General features: G+C 44.4%; 4 protein-coding genes across 20 annotated transcripts in view; 1 reads left to right on the top strand and 3 right to left on the bottom strand.

Annotated features, from left to right (window-relative positions):
* The window catches only part of SGSM2 (small G protein signaling modulator 2), a 72562-nt gene extending 70325 nt beyond the window's left edge, over nucleotides 1-2237 (bottom strand). For all 16 annotated transcript variants that reach the window (XR_012663564.1, XR_012663565.1, XR_012663566.1 and 13 more), the window contains exon 1: nucleotides 2108-2237. Coding sequence is in view for 13 of the 16 variants with exons in the window: in XM_075112716.1 (XP_074968817.1) it covers nucleotides 2108-2212 (105 nt within the window). In the remaining 3 variants the exon portion in view is untranslated. The remainder of the gene's footprint in view (nucleotides 1-2107) is intronic.
* TNFAIP1 (TNF alpha induced protein 1) lies at nucleotides 771-14656 on the bottom strand. Its single transcript, XM_075112742.1, has 8 exons — nucleotides 14571-14656; nucleotides 13947-14190; nucleotides 11209-11549; nucleotides 8931-9100; nucleotides 7037-7126; nucleotides 6854-6906; nucleotides 4251-4446; nucleotides 771-2979 (listed from the first exon to the last, which is right to left on the bottom strand). The coding sequence occupies exons 3-8, from the start codon at nucleotides 11423-11425 to the stop codon at nucleotides 2761-2763; spliced, it is 945 nt and encodes a 314-aa protein (XP_074968843.1). The 5' UTR covers nucleotides 11426-11549; nucleotides 13947-14190; nucleotides 14571-14656; the 3' UTR covers nucleotides 771-2760.
* Nucleotides 14657-14711: 55 nt separating this feature from the next.
* On the top strand, nucleotides 14712-17252 carry IFT20 (intraflagellar transport 20). Its single transcript, XM_075112745.1, has 4 exons — nucleotides 14712-15008; nucleotides 15314-15399; nucleotides 16240-16343; nucleotides 16825-17252. Exons 1-4 carry the CDS (start codon nucleotides 14882-14884, stop codon nucleotides 16904-16906), a joined length of 399 nt encoding a protein of 132 aa, XP_074968846.1. The 5' UTR covers nucleotides 14712-14881; the 3' UTR covers nucleotides 16907-17252.
* TMEM97 (transmembrane protein 97) lies at nucleotides 16109-21617 on the bottom strand. Of its 2 annotated transcripts, XM_075112743.1 has the most exons (4): nucleotides 20001-20308; nucleotides 19827-19902; nucleotides 19557-19701; nucleotides 18064-19031 (listed from the first exon to the last, which is right to left on the bottom strand). In XM_075112743.1, exons 1-4 carry the CDS (start codon nucleotides 20204-20206, stop codon nucleotides 18781-18783), a joined length of 678 nt encoding a protein of 225 aa, XP_074968844.1. In that variant the 5' UTR covers nucleotides 20207-20308; the 3' UTR covers nucleotides 18064-18780. The 2 variants fall into 2 exon arrangements, with proteins under 2 accessions (XP_074968845.1, XP_074968844.1); XM_075112744.1 differs by lacking the exons at nucleotides 19827-19902; nucleotides 20001-20308 and adding an exon at nucleotides 21287-21617 and having other exon boundaries at nucleotides 16109-19031.
* Nucleotides 21618-22508: the final 891 nt, after the last annotated feature.

Raw genomic sequence — 22508 nt, 5'->3', positions numbered from 1 at the left:
AACATTCATAACTGCTTACAGTTCTTGCTGATATTCCCCAAACACCAAGATGTTATTTTGCACCTTTAAAAAGATTCTCACAACCCAGATGGTTCTCAACGCAGTTTGTTTCCAAGATTAATTTAATCTAAATTCAAATTGGAAATTAATACTACTTGTTGACTATGGGAGACAGGAAAAAGAAAACCAACTAAACCAAAACACAAGCTTTTCTGTGCTTCTTACAGCGTAATAATTCACAGTTTGGACCCATTTCATTAATGGATCCCAGGAGTACAGAATTCAACCATGGAACGAAAGCCTCTGGACTAGCACACACCTCCGACACTCATTCTCTTGCACACACTCCTTCCCATACCCCAGTACTCCCCGGAGAAAAGAAATGCAAAGATAACACTTTTCTGCTTCTAACTTCCTTTAAACAGAGTTTTGCAAGGCTACCAGCATCACTTACTTAATCTGTTAACCTTCACTATGATAGTAACAAGAAAAAACTGATGTAAATCATTTGCCAAGAAACAGAAGTGCCACACATGAATTTTAAATAGCAGTCTTATTTGTTATAAGATGAAAAAAAAAAAGTACAAGAGAATAAATTGAAGCTCTCAAGTACAGCACAAAGACCCTATCACTACAGGCTCTGCTGGTAGCTTCAAAGCACCCACCACAGTGTAATTTAAGTAGTATCAGTGGAGGGAAAATTTTAAAAGAAAAAATCCACATCACACTCAAGCAGAATTAAAGGAAAAAAAAAAAAACCCAAAAAAATCTTTGTCAAAGCTAATTTCAGCAGCTGTATTTTCACCAGCACAATAGAAAAACCAGCTGGAAAACAACAACTTACAGAAAGCAATATAAAAAGAAAAGAGGTTATTAGAGTTTTAAAGAGGCCTTTCACAAAAAGGCAGGTGCTGCATTACTGTGGCAACGCTACTTCCTGAATGTGAGGAGAATTAAGTGAATGCCTATTGCAGAGGCCTTGCTAAACAATATAACGAGAAAAAAAAACCAAAACCAAACACCCCAAAAAAATGACCATTAGTGTTTTCTTTCCAAGCCTCAACAATTTCATTTTCAAAATGCCAAATGAGTGGAAATAATTGTTTTGTTCCCTCCCCTGCTTCTATTACTACCAAACCATCTACCATCTTAATTCTACTTATGACTTCACTGTATTAATTTGGGATTATTTTCTTGTCAGGCTTTTGCAGTAATTTGCTTTAAAACTTATGGATAGATTTGGCATTGGTCAAAGCAGTTCAAGACGAACCATTGCAGGATCTAAAGCTTCCATGCTCCTGTACAATATGGGAACACAAAAGCAGTGAGGAGCCCGCTCCACTGCTGTCACATATCCATAGCTGACAGTGAACAGCCGTCAAGTAGTAAGTGTTTATGACAGTGGTAGAATTTGAATCTGCAACCTACAGCTGAAACACAAGCACACACTTAAAAATACATTAATAACTTTTCATACTAAACTTCAAACTGTTTCCAGAGACCCAATTTGCTGAGCAGCCTCGATTCCAACCTTCTGGAAGGCCCTTTACGATTAGCACCCAGCCAAGCACTCAGAAAAGAAGCGATTATTTCAGTTTAGAATTCAGTATAAGCTACCTCGTTCCTGTGTCCAAAGCCTCTTGCAGTTTCATGCTAGAACAAGATTTTTATGCCTATTCTTCCCTTTCCACTTCAACTTCTATGCTCTAGAAAAGATTCAAAACAAAACTTGAATTCACCCTTCAGTATGTGAACATTATCTAGCATTATAAAATGTTGTTTAGCCTGTACTTCCCCCGTCACTGACATTTTTCCCCTGCTGCTCGAGAAATTTAACATCAAATAGCACTTTTGGGCCACAGGAGGAAACTAATGTAAAACTAATTCCCCCAGATTGCTGCTTTTTATATAAACAGGATTACATTATCACAAGCCTAAACAATGGCAACCCTGCCACAACCTATTCCTGGAGTTTTCTTACTTTAAGTTTCTTCCTTCGCCATACCCATTCCTCCATCTCCCAAGTCAAGTCATTATACGTATATTTAAATTTCCAAAGTTTTCTAATTTTTCACAAGGGGAGGGTTTTTGATGGCTTGACTCTTACCTCTTTGGAAGAGCTTGCCTTAGAATTAATGAGTTTTAAAGACAGCTGTCTTGGAACACAAACTTTTGTATGTGTACTGAGGGAAAGCGGTGGCAGAAACCACATGTGCAGTACACCTGACTCTTGGATAGCTAACCGTTTCTTCTGGGGGTCATCAGATGTAGTGTTTGCTAAGAGTAGTCATGTTTGAGTTCTCTCCACCCCCTCTTCAGTCTCTTGATTTAAAACCTGGAAGTTCTGTTATACAAAACCCTAAAAGGGGAGGTATCTGGAAAAAGATTTTCAGACCATGCCACCTCATTCAGGAAAAGCAGTACTTCTCACAGGAAGTAAGAACACTGGCAAGTCATTAGATACGAAAGCGCAACCAAACTGTCACAATCGGTGTCCAAATTCCATTCCTCACACGGCATGAAAAGGGGGCCAGTCTGAACTTAAAGCACATGGTGCAAAATCAACACCTTAGTTCTCAAAGCCCTTGGCCTTTAGTCTTGCTTTGTGCGCACAAATGTCCGTTTGCTTCTCTAGGGAGCTAAGAAACCACATGAAGATCAATCCAGAGAGTCCAACTGATCCCTCCCTGCTTTCTGATCTCCCTTCAAAGAACATCGATGCAAGCCTTGACACCAAACCCTCTCTCCTTGACTGGTACGCTAGTGGCCAAGCTGACGGTCGTCGTAGGTGCTGTATCTCTTCACGTGGATTCGGCGCACTCGGTCACGAAGCTCAAAACCCTCGTCATCCTCACTGTGAGACGCCTGGCTTCGGCTTCTGCTTGTTGCTTCCAGCAGAGAGTTATCAGGAACCCGTGGTGTTTCATATAGTAAGACATTTAGTGTTTCCTCATAAATTCGTGCCTCAGGGAATTCAACCTACAAAAAAACAGCACACGTCCTTTTCCTGATCTGTACAGGCTAACATGACTGGAACACACACCAGTAAGTAAGACGACACCTGAGCCATAAAGACACGCACTATAAAGAGATTAAAACAATTGTAAATGAGAAAGATGAGCAAAGCAGTCTAATCTCTAGTAGAGGATTACTCCCACCGCCAGATCACCTACACTGCCTCTTTTTTTTAGGTTGTTCTAGAATGGAATACAGTATTTCTGATTCTTAAGTGCTAGTGTTGGATGCTGGTCACCTCACCTGCATCACTGCAAGTCAGAAGTTAACTCCTGAACTCATGGAAACCCTGCAGATTTATCATGCTGATCATGATCATGTTTTCATGCACGTAACTCACCTCTTTAGGATACACTGTGCTTGAAAGCAAGTCTTTAGGTAACCTTTGCAAAATCAGAGGCAGGGAGACTATGAAAAGAATTGCTAGAAATGTGGGGAAATCAAGATAGGTTGATTATTGGGAATCTGCACCCCCGCTGAACTTTTTTTAATAGATATCCTATAGTTTTGAACAAGAAAGCACAATGATAATTAAAAAAATAATGTTTCTAAACAGTGTATGAGCTTAAGTTTCCATTTCATTAATTTCATCCCTTCCATTTCAGTTATTCAGGTTGGGACAGATCAGTTTCAGTCTTCTGCTTTTTGGCATGTTTTCCAGCACTCTGGAGAGATTTATACTCCCAGACACAACCATTTAGACCAATTACATACAATGATTACATCAGTGCAAGCTAAACACAGTACAAAATAACTGCAATGAAGTAAACTTATGCAGGTATAATTAGGAGCAGAATTAGATCTTTACTTCATTTAATTAGAGAAGAATTTAAAGGCATTTTACATGCTTTAGGGATACAAAGTCCATCAGCTTTCTAAGAGACTAGCACTAAAATGCACGTGCTTTCAGAGTCACCGTTCTCAGATTTCTCTTCTTCAAACCTGCTACCGTATTTAGTCTTCTCTGAATTCTATCTAGTACGCAGCATCTTTTACCAAGACACCAGCTCATCCTGCAGCCCCCTAGGCAGGGAGCCACCCTACTAATTTTGATGTCACTGACCATCAATTCCAGTCAATATTCAGGAGAGTTGGTATCAAAGCTTTTCCGATAAATGACATTGCTTACCTCCAGCAACCTGGCTTAAGTTATGCAAAATCTGTATCTTTCTGCAACGTATCATCAACTTGAATTTTTTTAAACCATAAGAGACAGGTGGATAAAACTTCATTACCTTGGTTTGCTTCTTCTCTGTAGCATACACTATAGAGGTACAACAGACTTCAGCAAGTTTCCGACCCTGCCCATAGAAAGACCAGCAGCAGATTTCATCCCCTATAACATCCTTAATGAAAAGAACTCTGCCATTGAATCGGAGAGAGAGTTTGTCAAACAGTTCTATGTTCTTCAGTAAGTTGTCATCTGAGTTACTGAAACACAGCAACAAAAGAAGGAGTAAGGCTTTTGTGGTTTTTCAGCTGGCCACCGCTACAGAATTCATACGCCTATTCCACCATGGTTTTAAGCATTGATCTAACTGCAGAATACAAATAAGTAGTGACTCATTGCCATATGCTGCCAAGAAAAGGAAGGGCAATAGCAAATTTCAGATACAAATAAGATGCTTTGATTGCCATGCGCAAACACACCAGTCTTTAGAGGTCAAGTTATATAATTAATAATGACAGCACAATTTCTCAAATCATTACATCAACTATCTACAACTCTCTCTTGACTGACACTCAAAACGATTAAATCATATGCTAACTGCAGTTCTCTTCAGCTTAGTAACAGCAGAAGTCCAAAGAGTCAACACCTGTTAGGAGGCCAGCTAAAAGGCACGGTGTTCTGCACGTAACACTAGTGATACCCCATACAAATTTCTAGGGTGAAGAGACTATTTAGGAAACTAAGTTTTATTGAAAGTCAGCACAATGTAGGATCTTAATTACTTTTCAAAGCAAGATCTGGATGTTCTAGAGGAAAAAAATATACGTAGCATTATAGGTTTAAAATAAGCTATCAGAAAGCTATTCCTAAAATTTAAAATATTTTACTTAAATAACATCATAGCCAATCAATGTCCAATTTGATCAAGTGAAAAAAATCTAAAACCCTTACTCCTCCGATATTAACTCAAATGCAGCTGTATGGAAACTAAGTAATCTGTGCCCCTTTGTTGGGTGGTGGGTTTTGTGTGGACATATGAAAATTAGTGAACATATTATTGCCTAGGCAACAAAGCCAACCTTGCTAGCTTTAACACTAAAATTCCTTACTCTTTGGAACCAGAAGTTCAAGGTTCACACCCTGCTGCCAAGAATCTATCCAGAGATGTGACATCGTACTTTTGTATGCAGTCTCTTAACTTTTGCAAGTGGTCCACGAAGGCTATGAAATACTTGTGAATCAAGACACTGCTAATAAGAACAACCGAGTGGGCTTTACATAAAATACGTAGACTGAGAAGTATTTCTGCTCAGATCTAAATCAAAAAAGCATGACGTGCAACCAGACAAAATCTTCCGCTTCCAAGAATCATTTGATGAAGCAATCTGGGATTCAGCCAGTGGCAAGTCCCAGGCTCTATCAAGTGGCAGAGCTGGGAAAAGGATGTAGAAGTCTTTGATATTAGACCACACTGACAACATAACTGAGAAAGCTCCTTTTATACTGTCGATTAGGAAGAACAGAAGGGGGGGAAAAAAAAAATCTTCACTTGCTAGCAGCCAGTGTGGAATTTTAAATAAAGCTGCCTCATTTAAACACCATCATGCAGATTCATGCGCAAGGAATAATTAGAACCCTACAGCTAGCTGAGATATCAGCACCTTCTGGTATCTAGGATTCTGTTGCTTTCATTACTAGCACGTTTACATTTTCAGGCCCATGGTGACTAATATGCTATTCTGTGCTTGCTTTAGCATCACTGCCATAAGCTAAAGGGTAACACAGGGAGGAGTGCAATACGACCGGCAGATACAGAAGGCAGTCTGCTGAAAAACAGACTGCTCTCCAGCACTCCCACAGGCAGCATTTCCCAACTACCTGAGATATCACAATTGTTAGAATTCATCTCTCTGACAGAGAGACAGACAATCAGTTTGTCTAGAGAAAAAAACCTTCCAAGATTGCATCTCAGACTGAAAAGGCTGAAAATGAGGATTCTGCAGAGCACAGAGGATTACTCACATCGCTTCGATGACTGGTTTGGGAAAATCCAAAGCCATTCTCATAGCATCGTAACAAAGGGATCATGATAGTTATGGCATAAAACTAAATAAGTAATGTTACTTTATAGAGGAGGAAAGCCAGTAAATTCTTGCCCTGGCCCTATCTGGATTGTTTCTGAGCAAATAGATTCTTCCCTTTGTAACCAAATCATTAATTCATTTAGAGGCACTGGAGGTGCTGGAACATCAAGAATTTCTTTAGGTCAGAGTAAAGGAGTGCTGGAGGAGGTATATGCAGACTCAGATGTAAAGCTAAACTGATGAGGTAAGGATTACGGCTGCATTAGCTTTGTTTCAGCCAGTATTAATGGCCTCATCGTTCTTATCTCCTGTCCCTTGTTTCTGTTCATCTTCCTCACACAACTGAGTTGTACACTAGACTTCAACAGACAGTTTGTTGCATTCTCCCCCCATTTAGATTCACATTAGTCAAAAATAACTGCAATCAAATCCACAGAAGAGCACTGCTGTAATCTAAAAAAACCCAAACCAACCAACCAACAAACAAAGAACCAAAACCCCAAGTCAGGTCCTACCACATCTTCCTCCACTCCCATTGTCAAAGAGGAACTTTCCCATTATAGTGGGGAAAAAACTGACCTACCTGGTGTAGGAGTATTTGTTGTTGCTTCTATTATAAAGCAGCTTAACAACAGGCTATTGGGAGGGAAAGAAAAAAAAGTAGAAAAGGTAAGTTCTGTGTTTGAATACATTTAGCAAAAATTCAGTTTCTCACTGTATAGTTGGGGGGGGAAAAAAAAAAAACCACAAACAAAAAACCAGTTACTTTCATTGATGATTCTATCAGCCTCTCTTCTTCTTTTGGAGATGTGATAATAGGGATGCTACAGACAGGTTCATACAAGTCTTTCTTGTCCTGTTTTAAAGAAAGAAGAGAGAGAAGAAATAAACTCAAGAGAAATAAATGCTAAAGCTAACATCTGCTGCTGTCTCCTCCAACCCCTCCAGCCATGTTCCCAAATCCTGTGATGCAAAGGAAAAGCTCTGTGTTGCTATGGTAACCACACAGCGTTACCTTGATCTGCAACCCAGAAATACAGCAGAGACATTTCTTACCCACAGAAGGTACTAATTGAAATATTGGGATGCAGGTGGATGTCATCCTTTGCTATAGCAAGGACTCCGAGACCAAGTTGTATTTGGTTTGAGTGGGTTTATTATTCTATCCTTTTTTGAAGAAAAGGATAGTAAGAGTTTGCACTAGTTCTAATCAACCCAAAACACTGCAGTATATAAGAATATCAGCCACTATGAACTGAACATTTGGCAAGAACAGCATGTCACCGAAATGGACTTCAGCCCCTTGTGATACAAAAGCAACAATCAAGAGCGTGTAGTACAGCCTGTGACTTCAGATTCCTCATGTAGCAAATTAAGGAAAGCTCAATAGCTAACAGGAAAGCCTTAGAACATTTTGGTTTTAGAAGAAAGGTTTTAAATTCCAAACCAGAAGGAAAACCGTCAATGTGGCTTTGTGTTTCTTTCAATGGATACAAGAAGTATTTTGAACCTAGTATGTGAGGTATTTATCAATTACTACATTTTGTCCTGCAAGAAACATTCATTTCACAGTCTTAAGACTAATAATAACTTATATGTACTGCATCTGGGCTAACCTTATCAAAAAGTTGGCAGAACAAGATTATTTTAATCAGCTGAACTTACAGGGACTAACAAAGTGCATAAACCTACTGGAGGCTTACGTATTTGCAAAGAGCAGGGGTAAACTGATACAAAGAAAGGTCCTTAAACTGATCAGTGCTCACCATATAGGCCTTTTTCTCTATTAAGAATCAAACTTAGAAAAAAGTTATCATGCTTTCAAAGATTCAAACCCATTGTGTCTATAAATATTACCTAATTAGATGTGACATAACTTGGAGGAAATTTAGACAAATGCCACAAGGTCTTTTAAAACACATGCTCAAAATAATCATGTTTATTCAACCAGTTTCCTTTAAATTTCTAGCTTTTATTTCATTTCACACAAGAGGAACTCATTCAGTATCTATTTCCTGAATAAAATTTAAAAAATAGAAACAGAAGAGAACCAGTCCCTCTATTTAGATGACAAATTGTGAATACAGTTTATACTTTACTCATCCTCCTTGCACCCCCGTGAAGTAGAAAAGTGCTGCTATCCCCATTCTGAGGGGGCAGCCGGACAACTGAATGGAAGCACAAAGGGAAATGACATCTCCAAAATGAGGGAAACTGGCATCTGCATCTTGCACATTCTAGATTCATATAATCTAACCAGGGGACAATCCTTCTCTTCTTACAAAGATACAGTTCCCTTGATAGTGCAACCACCTCACTAACTGCACTAAATGCCTTCAGAACACAGGCATTGTGGCCTGGAAGGATGTGCCAAGATAGCACAATGGTCTGAAAACATTTCCAGGGAGATCATAAACTAAATCTCGTCTCTTAGTCAAAGCATTGCAGAATCTCAGGTGTGCACACAGAGCAAGGGCAACTATGGCTTTGATAAACGTACTGGATAAGATCTTACAACGTACCTCTCTGCTGCCTCATTTTGCTTCCAGGCTGACCTGATACCATCTCTAAGGCCATGAAATACTCTCCTGAGTTGTCTTAAGTAAATTTTATGAGCAAAACATCTACAAAAAACTTTACAGGCTACTCCTATTTCTTACCTGCAGGGCTGCTTGGCACATGTCCACTAGGCCCTGAATGAGATAATATTTGGCTTCTGCCATCAACTCTTTGATCTCCTGTCTGTGTTTTGGAAGTGCAATCGTGTCATCTCGGAGATAGTTTAAAATTGTTCCGAAGTGCTTTCCACAGCGGTCTATAAGGATCCAGCCTGAAAAATAACCATCACATCATTTCAACCACCTCAACACTAGGGGGCAAGAAAAATCCCCTCAGAGAGGATAAATAAGCCTAATGTTTTCTGAAACTGCACATGATACTCTTCCCATTGCATTCAGTCGAAGCCTTTACTGACTTTGAGCAAATGGAATTTGGTTACAGAACAGAAACTGACAGTGGAACGACTCCTTTGGTACCTCCCGTATGTTCTCACTACTTTCCAGCACCCCAAAAGAAAAGCCGCAAGCTAAAAATACTTGGCTTCCTATCACAAGACACTAAAACTGCTGCAGGAATGTGACTGCACTGTGTCAGTTGATCAGTCAGTGGGCTGCTGGACCAAAATTATTATCTGTGCTTTGTCTTTTCTGTATTAGGTTCTGATGAAAGGAATGGATGTTTTCAACCACTAAAGGAAGTCACTAGTTTACATGTATTTAACTGACTGTCCAAGCCATTCAAACCTTAACAAAAAAAAAGGGGGGGGTGGGGGAGGGAAAGCAGCTTACTGTTAGGTTGGTTTCTTCTTTTATTTAGAAGCTTGTCATATTCCCAGCAAAAATGGGCTTGTTTTGTGTTTGTATGTAAATAAACATATTAACTGCTGCTACAGCGTAATGCTGGGCAATTAGAAACCTACCACTGGAAAGCCAAGGAAAGAATAGAAGAGAGAATTCACAAATGTTTGCAACAAGTAGATTTGGGATAAGTTCTGTGGCTTAATGAGAAGGGTTTGGCAGTCTTCCAACCACATCTTTGGCTGTTGTTCAAAGTTAAAGAGAGAAAAGTGTTCTGAAGATGCTAAAAGGTCGACTAGCCCAGAAAACCCAGTATGGGCAAAAGGCTGTCCTAGTCTCCAAACAGGAGCAAACAACAGGATAGAGACAGATCAGGAGAGGGAAGAGAGGGGATGCAGCACAGGAAACAGTAGCAGACAGACAGTTTTTGCAATTTTAAAACATGCCTGAAGTCACATTCACTAAGAAAACAGGATGTGTGACTTGATGGCAAACAATAGCAGTGTAGGACACGCACAGGCAGAGGGCACAATACAGTATCAAAACCTTTTCCATAATGTGGAAGGCAGGCAAAAATGTATTATTTTGGGACCTAGGTACAGAAGACAACATAGGAAAGTAGACTAAACCACTGCTAGATTCTCCAGCTGTAGCTGTCAGAACATGAACTATGCCCTCCATTCTGGCTGAGGCTCTTACACAAAACTGCTGGACTAAATGGATTTAGGGCCCAGCCTACTCACGGGGAATTTGGCTTAAATGATATGCAAAATCCACAAGGAATTGTTTCAGTTTAAGTAAACACACTGTTGTGCATCAAGTTTAAACTGATAGAATCTGGGCATGCAGACGACCTTTCACGTATAAGTGTTCAGAAACACCAGGAGGTTAAATACTTGCCAACCTCTCAGCCTCTTCTCCACAGTGTCACAACCCCCCTTCCTAAGGTATCATTTTGCCCTGGACTACTAAAGACAGGAAAATGAAAGCACTCGTAGCCATTGCTGATATTGGTCATCTTACTTGTTCTACTCTCTATGATCTATTATGGATTTTTGTAAGGCCAATATTCAGTGTCCAGCAGGAGGTGACATACTACTTGACTGACAGCTAAATACGGTCACAGCATCGTAAGCCACAAGTGAAACATGCTACTGAGAGGAGGAAAAAAAGAATTTTCAACATTGCAAGCAAGGCTGTTCTGAGTTTTAAAGATGAAAACTGAACGGCCCTCCCCAGATGCAGATTTCAAATGATGCCACTACCTGACACCACATAAATGACAACCCACACACTGCCTGTTCAGTCTTCATAACATCATCAACAACCGGCATACCAGCCGTGATCGTAGGAAAGAGAACCAGCCCTTCAGTTAGTTAATTTTAGTAACAAAAGAACGGATTTTCATAAAGCACAGAGGACTGTTAGCACCAATGGGAGTTGGCTGCCTCGTGTTCCAAGTTATTTATGGAACCTATCTTTCCCTGCATCCTTAACTGAGGGTAGTCTTAAGACATTTAAAAAACACCACCAAAACCCAGTTGTTTTACTAAATTCTCAACAACAAAAGACATTCCCTTACCTTCCTTGTCTGTGAGCACTTCCATTCTGCCGCTGAACATGGCCTTAAGCATTGTGTCGTGCCTGGTCAGTACTTGCACTGTTGTGTAATACAAAGAGCCCCCAACATTTAGTCGCACGTACTTGTTACCAAGGCTGCCCCCTTTGAAGCTGCAAGTTTTGGGCTTGGGCCCTGCAGCTGGACAAAGGGTGGTGGTTAGGCACGTGTCTCCTGACATCTCCTTCTGTAGGTAGATGACAACCCTGCAGAGCGTGGGCTTGATGGATTCCGCCGTGATTGGTGAAGAGTCACAAGTCACCAGATGAGGACGGCAAGGCAAAAGTGGTCATAACCAACAGACCCTTGAAACGGAAATGTACAAGATCAATACAGAAGCCTGGAATTTCCATTTACATCAAACCCACAAAGCCCACGCTAAAGTAGTAGTACTTTGAGTAGGTTCCTGAGGAGACATCTACATATGTTCTGACAAAACAAGATTTAGCTGCTTTTCAGGCAACTCAAGCAGCAATAAAATGCAGTCAAGTTACAGCTGCGTCACTCTTAGCAAGGCATGCTACACTTTTCCGGACTTCCTGTTATTTTGCCTTCAGCCAACACTACAAACACCACGCAATCCTGCAGCCCAAGTTCAAACACTAGCTGGAACTCGGCTCCCTCTCAACCTCCCAAAAGACCACAACTCCTTTTGTGCAGGGCTGAAACACAATGGAAGAGCCTTCTGCCCTTCCATCAGCTGGGGTGTGCATCACTGCATGTGGGGTTCATTGCTGTTGCTTTGTTTTTTAACTGGAAACATTTTTAAATGTCTCTTCAAATGCCTCGACACTGAAATGCTGGACTATAATGTTTATTTCCTGGTAACTCCTCTCATTCAAAACCCTTCTTCCTCTATCCTGGAATGCCGAGTAGTCAATGTAGTTTTAATTTAAAAACAAACAACAAAAAAAATGACAAAAAACCCCAAAACATTTAACACTATCATCCCCTTCCCCTCCCCCCCCAAATATTTAGAGTGTTTCGAGTATCTGTCTCATTGAAAAAGCAGCTTAACATTCACTGCTTCTTCCTCCCCCCGCCCCATCTCACCATGCTTATCTTTCCATCAACAATAAGCTCAGAATCGAAACAAACAGATGAAAGAATGAAATTCTAATGGGCCAGATCTGAAGTTCTTTAACTGGAAAAGAACAAGTTTGTTACCTATCCTTCTTCTAATAATTATTCTTCCCAAAAACATTTTGCTGTTGGTTTTATTGTTGTTTTTTTAAAACTCTTCCACACTACAAATATCTCCTCCCTTCTCTGTTCTGTGCCCATGACACATGAGTAACCTTTATAAATAAATATAATAACCTGCTAATTATATTGTTATTCTTCCTCCATCCCTCGTCCTTCTAACCCCACCTCAGCTTTCAACAACAAAAAAAACCCACAACCATCCACCTGTACAGCAAAGTACTTGGCAGCTACAGATGGTACCTTAAAACTGCCAAGAGATCTGAATAACTACTGAACTTAGAACAACACCTAAAATATAACGTTACTCCACGATTCCTAACTCAATTATTCCAATTAAGCAAACACCACAAACAATGTCTATTAGATAACAAGCAATGAAAATATCGTGCAGATCAAGACACAAACCAGTTCTAAGAATTTCAGTGCCAAAAATGCTCAGTTCGTCTCCAAATGCATTAACTGGAACTCCCACTAGTTGCCATCATTCTCTGCTTTCAACTAATCACCGTAAAATGCAACAGCAAGCTTCACCCGGCATCTGGGCAAGCCAAAGGTTTTTCTGACTACATCACTTGACTCAAGTAGTCCATGAGCAAACCTAAGCCAACGGCATGGCACACTACACACGGAACCGCCCAGAAAGTAATTCCTGACAAGTAAGCAAGTGGCAGCAACCAAAACCCCTGCACTGTGGTCATGGTGTTACATAAGAACTTCACTACTCAAAGCAGCTAAGGGTTATAGAGAAATCCATCAGAAACTGTTCGAGTAACGCAGTTCCTCCTAACTACTCACAGGTCACTACATCCATTGTGCATAAGTAAATCAAGACCAGAAGCCATAACACCTTGTCTCGCAGTTAAGACCTTTGCTAACAATGGAAACATGCCGTAGGTCTACATGCTTGTCATCGACGTCCTGCCCTCAGCAACACCTTCTTTAGAACAAAGGCAGGCTTGTACGGCCAGAGCACTTCTGCGGGGAGAGAGAAATCCAGACGCAAACCGAGCTCTCCAATCTCCACAGCGATCTGTCTGAACACATTCATCAGAATCAAGTTTTCAGTCAGTTCTACCACTTCAGGCCTTTACTTCCTTCTCTGACCAAGCAGAACAAAGCTAAACATAAGCAGAATCCCCTAAGCAGCCATTCCAAGCAGGAGTCAGTACTATTACTCTTATGTCTTTGTTAACTAATAAGCTAGAAGGCTTTTGCTGTAAAGAGTAATGTAACCTTTAATTAGCCCCATTAAAACAAGAGAAAATTTTCTATGTCCCTTCCTTCCTGCCTTGCATGGGAGGCAGGAGGAGGACTGCGGAACAATGACACAACAGAGCGGACATCGCATCAGGAAATGGTCCTCGTTGAGAGCTTCCATAAAAAGGAACAATCTTTTACTCGGGGCGGGGGGGGGCGGAACCCAAAGACTCAACCCTCCCACACAGCAGTGCTTGCAAACCGGGCACACTTTTCCCCTGAACTCTCCAGCCCCTTACAGATTGATACCCCACGGGCCTCCGGGCTTCTCGGCAGCCGTGGCTGTGGCGGTGGGACAGGCCCTGACACGGGACAGGTCTCTGCTGCCGGGGCGGAGGGAGCGCGGTGGGGTGCAGTGCAGCACCGAGGCCTCACACACCGGCGGGCGGCTGCAGGGCCGGGGAGAGGCCTCCGCCTGCCCCGGCGCCAGGGTCCGCAGCGCGGGGCCGGCAGCTCGCTTGTTCGCGGGGCCCGGTCCGGCACCTGGAAAAGCAAAGAGAAGCTGAGCCAGGGAGGCCCGGGGGAGCCACAGCCGCCCCACGCCCCGGTCCCAGCCCTCACCAACCCGCCCGCGGCCGCCCCACAGCCCCAGCCCCGGCGGCTGCGACCCTGACCATCCCGCCCGTGGCTGCCTCACAGTCCCGGCTCCGGCCCTCACTCACCCGCCCTCCCTCGGGCCCGCCCGCCCACGGCCACGGCCACGGCCACGGCCACGGCCACGGCCCTCGCCCTCCCGCCCGCGGCCGCCCTACAGCCCCGGTCCTGGCGGCCGCGACCCTGACCCTGACTTTCACCCTCCCGCCCGCGGCCGCCCTGCCGCTGCGGCCCTCACCCTCCCGCCCGCGGCCGCCCCACAGCCCCACCGCCGCGGCCCCCGGCTGAGCTCATTTCCTCCGCGCCCCGCTGGGAACCGGCAACCCGGAAACGCTTCCCGCCGCCGCCTGCAGCTCCCAGCGCGCCCCGCGGCGGCGGCAGCGGCGGGACTACATCTCCCATCCTGCCCCGCGGCCGGGGCGGCTGCCGTGAGGTGGCGGGGGTTCTCGGAGGCCGCCGCCGAACCCCGACGGGACCCGCGGCCCCCCGAGCGCCCCGGGGCCGGCGGGAGGGCCGTGGCCGCCACTGAGGAGAGGCGTCCCGCTCCGCTCCCGTCAGCGCCGCGCTCCCCCCGCGGGAGATGGCGCAGGCGGCGCTGGGCGCGGCGGGCCTCCACTTCGACGAGCTGAACAAGCTGCGGGTGCTGGACCCCGCGGTGGCGCAGCAGACGGCGCAGCTCCGCGAGGAGTGCCGGGCCTTCCTGGACAGTAAGTTAGCCCGGGGCCGGACCCCTCCCGCCGTCTCCTGAGGGGATGCGGCCGTGGCGGCGCCGTGCCCGCGACCCGCCGCCCGGCTCGGCGGCTGGAGGGGGGCTGTGGTGACTCCCGTGGGTGCCTCAGGGCTCTGACCCCTTCTATGGCCTGTCCGAGAGCAACGAAAATCTTAAAATGTGCTCGCTTACAGTAAACGCTAAAAACACGAGCTACATCTAAAAACTATAGCGCGTAGTAGAAGCATTAGTCTTCTTCAGGAGTGTTTTGACTATTCCTTGACATTTTTTTTTTCTTTGCAGAAATAGTAGAATTTCAAAAAATAGTGGGTAGCTTAATTGAACTTGTTGATCAACTGGCAAAAGCTGCTGAAAGTGAGAAGATGAAGGTACTGTGCAATTAGTTACTGGCTCGTCGTGTACTCTGTACTGTGCACGAAAAACCACGTCTCTCCCTTCCTCCTTTTACAGCATAAGCAATCTTTTTCTGTCAGTCTGCATTTCCATGGTAGTTAACATCTGTCTGCTGTATGAAAGCCTGGGGTTTTTAGATATTACCGTCCAAAAGACTTTTATGGGCACACTCAGCACGTCACATTACTCCTGCATTTAACAGTCCTACTGTTGCTGCTTATCTATGTATTTGCACATAAATAGGAAACAATTATTTTTTTAATGACTCCTTTTACTAGTAGAGGTTTGTCTGCAAGAGGCGTGAGAGGCTCTGTGAGGAGGAGGAGGAGAAGGAGGGATTTCTGAAGACCAGATCAGTGAATAAGCTCTATAACTGCCTTTGAAATTTGCTTTATGTATTTCTATGTGACAGGAAATGGTGTGGGTTTTTTTTACATGTTACTGTAGAAACAGAGATTCATGTTTAGCACAATTGTAGGTAATTGCTTTTTTTCCTTATTTGTTCTGAGGAAAAAAATATAACCAGAGCTTGTCTATCTGTAGGAGCAGTCACCAGTGATCAGTTTGCATTTCCAGAGGAGTCAGTGACTTTTGTTCCTTGAATTTGAAGGAAGTCTCAAATGCCTTAATCTGCCCAACCTCTACAGGGACTGTTTGAGTACAGAATGATTGGTGGGACAGGCAGACATCACCCTCCTTTATTGTTAGCATGGCCAAAACACTGCAAAATCAACCCGCTAGTAGTGAAAGGGGTTAAAGAAATAAGAAAAACCCAAACCAATACAACTACATCACTGACCATCCTGTTTTGACAGGCCATTGGTGCACGAAATTTGCTGAAGTCTATAGCAAAGCAAAGAGAAGCTCAGGAGCAGCAACTTCAGGCTTTAATAGCTGAGAAAAAGATGCAGCTAGAAAGGTAAGTTTTCTCTTAAATACTTCTGGGGCATTACATGGGCTAGAAAGTCAACCTTACCACCTGTGCTTGGCTGCAGGACACTGCTTTCTTGTGTCCTGTCCCGCTCTGCTTGTCCTAACAGTCCGTCTGCAGCGAAGGCGTGTCCTCCTGCACAAAGCATATGTGGAACCCGGCAGAGCCACAAGCCTGGAGTTAACATAAGGCCCCCTCTGCCACTCATCAAGACGGTTCATCTCTGATGACTTTGTGGCTAAATATAGAGATCGTGCAGCTGAAGACATGAATAAAACTGTAATGCGGCACCATGTGCCTGACTTGTAAAGGCACTTCAGAACTGCGAAGCCTAACGCGTGCAGCCGCGGCTTTGCGGGTGCCTGGCACACGTAGCCTGACTTTCCTTCGCCACAGACCAGTGCACGTTGTACTAAACCGTCCAACACGGGCTGGATGCAGCTGGTAACTGTTTGTTTTTCTCTTTCAGATACCGAATAGAGTATGAGACACTCTGTAAAATTGAAGCAGACCAGAATGAATTCATTGACCAATTCATTTTTCAGAAATAGAGGATTTTAAGATTAAAACCAAACTAACTTAGAAACTTGACCATTCCAGAATCTTGAGAATTTAAAAAATATGCAATTTTTCACTGTGTACGAATGAAGAGATGGTTTGTACAAATGGAAGCGTCTTTTAATTCAGTGTGAATTACACTAAAAGTGGCAATAAGGAGGGCTTTCTAACAGATGTAAAGACTGTTCTGTCCTTTGATTTTATAAAAGTTTTGTACAGTCAGTAGTTCCAATTCAAATTACAGTTGAATTAAAACTACTGTTGCTATGTTATGCCTCTCGCTTTTTGAAGCGTACAGCTCTTTCAAAGAAATTGGGAAATAAATTATTGCTTTTCAGACTTTCTGAGTATACCAGAACTTGTTCCTTCTGCTATGTTATTTTTGAGCTCAAGCGTTTACAACTCCCTGGCTAGACATAATGGTTTTCCTGTATATTGTGTTTTTTCACGTTGGTAAAGACACAACACACAAGCAGCAGTAACTTCTGTCTATACTGACCAGATTATTTTTTCTATAGAGTTAGGAGAAAACACAGAAATTTAGGACTAACAGAATGGATCACAGACGCACCAAAAAAAAGCAGAAAATACGGCAGAATTAGGAACTTTAAACTATGCCTGAGGTATGTCCATACAGGTAATAATATTAGGGTAGAATTCTCTCATGGCGCTGTTAGCGCTAGAACCGCCAGCCGGTGCGACAAACCCCTCTGAGCGCAGAGACACCAGCAGTAGTCACAAACTGTAAATACGAACGTGACGCTGAAAAACTGAATGGCTGTGAGCTGAGGTCAAGCCTCCTGGTGAACTGCAAATAGATGCATTTTATGTCTGCCTTTAGGCAACCAAATACAGAAATGATGGCCTTGTCAAAGCCTGTGGAAGGTTTAGATTTCCTACCCGTGAAGTCCTGAAACAGACAGGCAGTGACTGAGAAGCCGCCTCGGTGACCTGTGATTTTACACAAGTCTCCAAATTTGATTCTTGCAGATCAGATTGAGAACTTAAAAAAAACCACCACCCCACAATTTCTCTCAGTAGTAGGTTTTATTTACTGTAACTTATGCATGCTTTTACTGTCTGAACTATCTACGACCTCAGGGTCATTTTTAGTTCCTTTCAGTCATTCCCTTAAGAAGATTAAATGCAGTTTAATGCGTTTAGTTATTTATTTCTGTACTAGAAGTGATTTCGTAGAAGAGAGACGTTTACAATTCCTGAAGTACTTCACAATCCTCCAGGAAGTATGCCTCGTGGTCAAAGTTCTCTTTACGCATTGGGAAATCCAGATTTTGGCACATTTATCACTGATTCGATATTTCCAATTAATCAAAAGTAGGAATTGTTAAAGGAAGGGGTGAGGAAGTTAAGAATTATTGTATGACTTGAAATGCTTCAACAGCCTAGCTTTGCAAATCTGTGTATAATCAGTTATGGATTTTTCAGAACACGCTCGTGGAAGACAAATTTCTTACTTAAGTGGTTTTTCCAACAGTCATTGTGGAAAGAAAAGCATCAGCTGCAGTTTTTGTGCCCGATCACACAGTTACACATCAAATGGTTACTTATTTTCCTACTACAGATGCACCGCACAAAAGTGACAGCAGGAGAGGCGCGAGGTCCCTTCACCTGCCTGCGCCCAGAAACCATACGGAATTGCTAATGCAGGCGGCTGCCAAAGCTGTTTCTGATTAAAGGAGAACCGTAAACTCAAACCAATTCAAATTTTTCTTGCAGGAGCCAGATGCTCCAGCAATAGCCTTTGCAGCCAACGCCACAAGCCAGCTGTTTGTCCCAGAGGGCCACGTCAGCACAGGGTCTGAATCAAAGCCAGTATGAGTGATGTGCTTCCAGCTGCCAGAGCGGACTACTTCCTTTTCCTTTTCTCCACGTGGTTGTAGTGGGGGTTGTAGAGCATGGTAAAAAGAATCAGAAGCGGTATCAGCAAGTACGGCACGTATACGGACAGCAGGATGAGACGCTCGCGTTGTGTCTGGGGTCCCAGATGCTCAGACTGTGAGAAATCGTGGAACAGGACATGCGCGAAGATAGCACACAAGGTTGTAGCTACGTGGGTGGAGTAGATAATGGCGGGAGTCCGTATCCATTTGCAGCCACCTGTACAGAAGCAAAAAGGAAACGATATTCAAGTATTTTGAAACAAGCAGAATTCAGTGGCTTTTAGATTGACACAACATCAACTGCTGTATCTGACAGGATGAGCTGTAGGTCATATTGCATAGGCAGTAGAAAAAAAACTCGTACCAGCAGCAACCCAGGAAAATTATCTACCTTTATGGAAACTGAGAAGGATGGCGTGATCGGGAACATTTTACAGTAACAAACTGAGTACACAGGCTTGACCAGAACATTATCTACCTTGGAGGCGTGCCAGATGTCAAACGTTGGTGCTGGCTACATATAAATGGCTGCAGTGGAAAAGGACCTACAGTGGCAGTTCTTGTTTCTGACAGGCCTTATTCTACACTGCTTTCTCAGAGAAAAGTTGCCAAGAAGATGGCACAGCGCTCCGCTCCACACGGTACGTCCCTGTAATTGCTAAGACTTAGAAACTTCCTCTGCTGTACAGAAAGCAAGCGAAGTGCTGCACGGGACGTGCTCCTACACTTGTTTCTTACCAACCTTTTAAGAAGGCGTACGCTGCAATGGGGAAGAAAGGCAGTTGTAAGAAGGCTTCGCAACATACAAACGCCTTAAACCACTCTGGGGGCTGGAGCATCATGGGGTCTCTAAAGGTGGCCGCATACCACTCTAACAACTCTCGCAGCTTAAGAAAAAGAACAAAACAACAGGTTAATAATGCTGAACATCAACCACAACGGGAAGAACTGTGACCCTCAGCCGGCGGTCAGATGAGGCCGTTGTTGCAGCGGGGAAATCAAGCGATCTCACCTCGGTACGCGAGGCTTCTCGCTGCGGTTCTGTTTTAATAGGGACTACATTTCTGAAGTCTTCGAAGTGATGAACCCTTTGCATTAAGTACATATTAAATTTGCAATTTTAGGATTTCTACAGCATTAGGTGCAGTTGTTTTCCAAAAACAATTTCTGAAATGTCATTCCTTACCAGAAAAAAAACCTGAACAACAAAAGACCTGCACCTTGGCTGTGGTAGATAGTGAAGAAGTCTTGTGTTTCCTCTTTCCGACCAGCTGAGGTGGGCTCAGCTGAGGAGATCCAGAGGCACTTGCTGTGTCTAACCAGGAGGCGTGAGCCCAGCCAGGTCTCGCCGAGGCAGGAGGAGTCCGGGCCTCGGGCAGCCGGGGAGCGCATCGTTACAGCACCAGGCTCGCGCCCGGCCACCACTGCTCCCACGGCTTGACGGAAGAGTTTTGGCTTGGCGTGTTGCAATCAGTTTCCATGAGAGAAACGTAAGTTGCAGCATGGCTTTAAGGTGGACTTTGAACGGAGAGATAGGTATTGAGATTTGGTGGTTAACTGTTAACTAAAAATGGTTTCTGTAATGGAGTAATTCTACAGGTGATTCCAACGGCAAAAACCACATTCACTGATCGTAAAGCTTGGACAGAAAGTTATGGCTGATCTCATCCTGATGACAAGAGTTGAACTGATTGCCTTCTATCCAACTATTGTTTTAATTCATTTTATTTTGTTCATAGTCTACAAGTTTATTCAAAGCCCAGCAAATCAGATTTTTACTAATAAATTTGGTTGCTGGTGTGCCCACTTCTGGTAACCATTCGCTTTTACGTTTTTGGCAGGAGCACGAGCGAAAGTCAGGCTCGCAGCGCGCCAAGGCAGCGAGAGCCGCAGCCGGGGGCACGCGGCGGCGCCCGGGGGGCCTGAACGCGGGGCGTGACAGGTAGGGCAGCAGGCACGCGCCTACGCAAGCTGGTTTGGCGGCGCCAGTTTGCTTTCCTCTACTTGCAAAATGCACAACGTACCATAGCGGGGAAATCGTCATCTGCACCGACTCATCGGGGCCTTCCCTCGCGCGCTCCCCCACCTGTGGGCATTGGAACGGGGAGGAGCGGCCCGCGCTCATCTGGGTTACGGATTTAACAAAATAAAGATCAGTTACAGCTGCCAAACGCGCTGATAAATGACCACAGTTACTGTCCTTCCCAAATAAATGGCTTGGCTAAAAATACAAGCCACCAGGTGGGGAGCAGGTATTGGATTCTTTTTAAATATCACTTCATCGTAGGGGATGTACTGCATTTTTTTTCTCACCCCTTACGTCTCTACGTACTAGATTTTGTAAAAAATGCCACAGGATCCATGAAATCAAGGGGAAGGTTCTGCACGGAGTCGCTTCCCTTCGAAACGCGAATGGGCCCCGGCCCCGACAGCCCCGAGCGCCCCCCCCGGCCCCGGTCCCCGGCTACTCACGCCCGGCGGGTGGAGGCCGGGGGGCAGCAGCGCCTGCAGGTCCACCAGCAGCGTGATGGGGATGTGCGAGAGGAAGTACAGCGCGAAGAGCCGCTCCCGCCACCGCGGCCCCGCCGCCATCGCCGCGCGCGCCCGGCCCCGCCCCGGCCCCGCCGCGCGGCTGCGGCAGCCCTCGGGGGGGGGGGGAAGGAGGAGGAGGAGGAGGGATGGGGCGAGGAGGAGGAGGAGGAGGGATGGGGCGAGGAGGAGGAGGAGGAGGAGGGATGGGGCGAGGAGGAGGAGGAGGAGGAGGGATGGGGCGAGGAGGAGGAGGAGGAGGAGGGATGGGGCGAGGAGGAGGAGCTCCCCCTGCGAAGCAGCCCCGCGGCCCCTCCCTAGCTGGCGCCCCCCCCCCCCGCTACCCCGGTTTTCTGCAGTTTCCACTCATTTCTCCCGTTTCATGGCAGTAGCCAGGAAAAGAGACGCGCTGACAGTTAACCTCCTCTTGTGCAACAGTTCGGGACAGACTAGGCTATCTTCTGCAAAGTGTAAAGCTACGAGATTTAATGGATGCCTTCTCCTCTTAATTTCACACCTAGGATCAAACTGGGGCAAAACCCAACTTCTTTACTGTCCCAAGGGACCTTCCAGTGACGAGTTGACCTTGACCTACAGAGCTGAAACAGCCACCGCAGCAAGTTACAGCATAATCAGATAATTCAGTGGGTCTGATTCCATCCTTTATTGAGCACAGAAGTTGTCCAAGGTGTACACGCAGATTATATACCAATTATCTGCTTGGATTCCAGTTTCCCCCATTTCTCAACGTCACAAACAGTTCTAAAGTAACGATACCTGAGCAGGATTACAGAAGTACAGCGAACAGAATCTTCTATCAAGTTATACTTGACAGAAGAATTTTAAAAAGTTACAAAGAACAAACAGTTCAAGGATCTCAAGATACTCTGGTACTAAAAGCAAATAAAGGGTAAAAAAGAGGATTAGAAAAATTGCTACCCAGTAAATATTAAAACCACCTGTTGGGTCTGGTGAACATTCACACACCCCCAGCAGGTCAAACAGTAAAGTCCCAAATACGCCGCTAATAAATTGGCTGAAGGAGAAAAGCACTTCGTAACTTTCATAAATTAATTGATTTGAATCAGTCAATGGCACTTCACCACACAGCAGGAAACGGATTTTAGCAACTTACTTTTCCACAGCTGATCTTGTTTAGCTCCTC

This window comes from Phalacrocorax aristotelis, chromosome 18 (genome assembly GCF_949628215.1).
Source record: "Phalacrocorax aristotelis chromosome 18, bGulAri2.1, whole genome shotgun sequence".
NCBI classification, from domain to species: domain Eukaryota; kingdom Metazoa; phylum Chordata; class Aves; order Suliformes; family Phalacrocoracidae; genus Phalacrocorax; species Phalacrocorax aristotelis.
The sequence above is the reverse complement of the archived record's forward strand: the minus strand, read 5'-3'. Positions and strand labels throughout refer to the sequence as shown.

What these genes read in the sequence shown, in the direction of transcription:
- TNFAIP1 (XM_075112742.1), bottom strand. Translation starts at nt 11,425, where the DNA reads ATGTCAGGAGACACGTGCCTAACCACCACCCTTTGTCCAGCTGCAGGG. An exon ending in TGTGCCAAGCAGCCCTGCAG is followed by an intron (nt 7,127 to 8,930) that starts GTAAGAAATAGG and finishes TCTTTAAAACAG; the next exon opens with GACAAGAAAGACTTGTATGA. An exon ending in CAGAGAAGAAGCAAACCAAG is followed by an intron (nt 2,980 to 4,250) that starts GTAATGAAGTTT and finishes GTTTTTTTGTAG; the next exon opens with GTTGAATTCCCTGAGGCACG.
- IFT20 (XM_075112745.1), top strand. Translation starts at nt 14,882, where the DNA reads ATGGCGCAGGCGGCGCTGGGCGCGGCGGGCCTCCACTTCGACGAGCTG. An exon ending in GTGCCGGGCCTTCCTGGACA is followed by an intron (nt 15,009 to 15,313) that starts GTAAGTTAGCCC and finishes TTTTCTTTGCAG; the next exon opens with AAATAGTAGAATTTCAAAAA. An exon ending in CTGAAAGTGAGAAGATGAAG is followed by an intron (nt 15,400 to 16,239) that starts GTACTGTGCAAT and finishes CTGTTTTGACAG; the next exon opens with GCCATTGGTGCACGAAATTT.
- TMEM97 (XM_075112743.1), bottom strand. Translation starts at nt 20,206, where the DNA reads ATGCGCTCCCCGGCTGCCCGAGGCCCGGACTCCTCCTGCCTCGGCGAG. An exon ending in GAGAAGCCTCGCGTACCGAG is followed by an intron (nt 19,702 to 19,826) that starts GTGAGATCGCTT and finishes CTTTTTCTTAAG; the next exon opens with CTGCGAGAGTTGTTAGAGTG. An exon ending in AGCGTACGCCTTCTTAAAAG is followed by an intron (nt 19,032 to 19,556) that starts GTTGGTAAGAAA and finishes GCTTCTGTACAG; the next exon opens with GTGGCTGCAAATGGATACGG.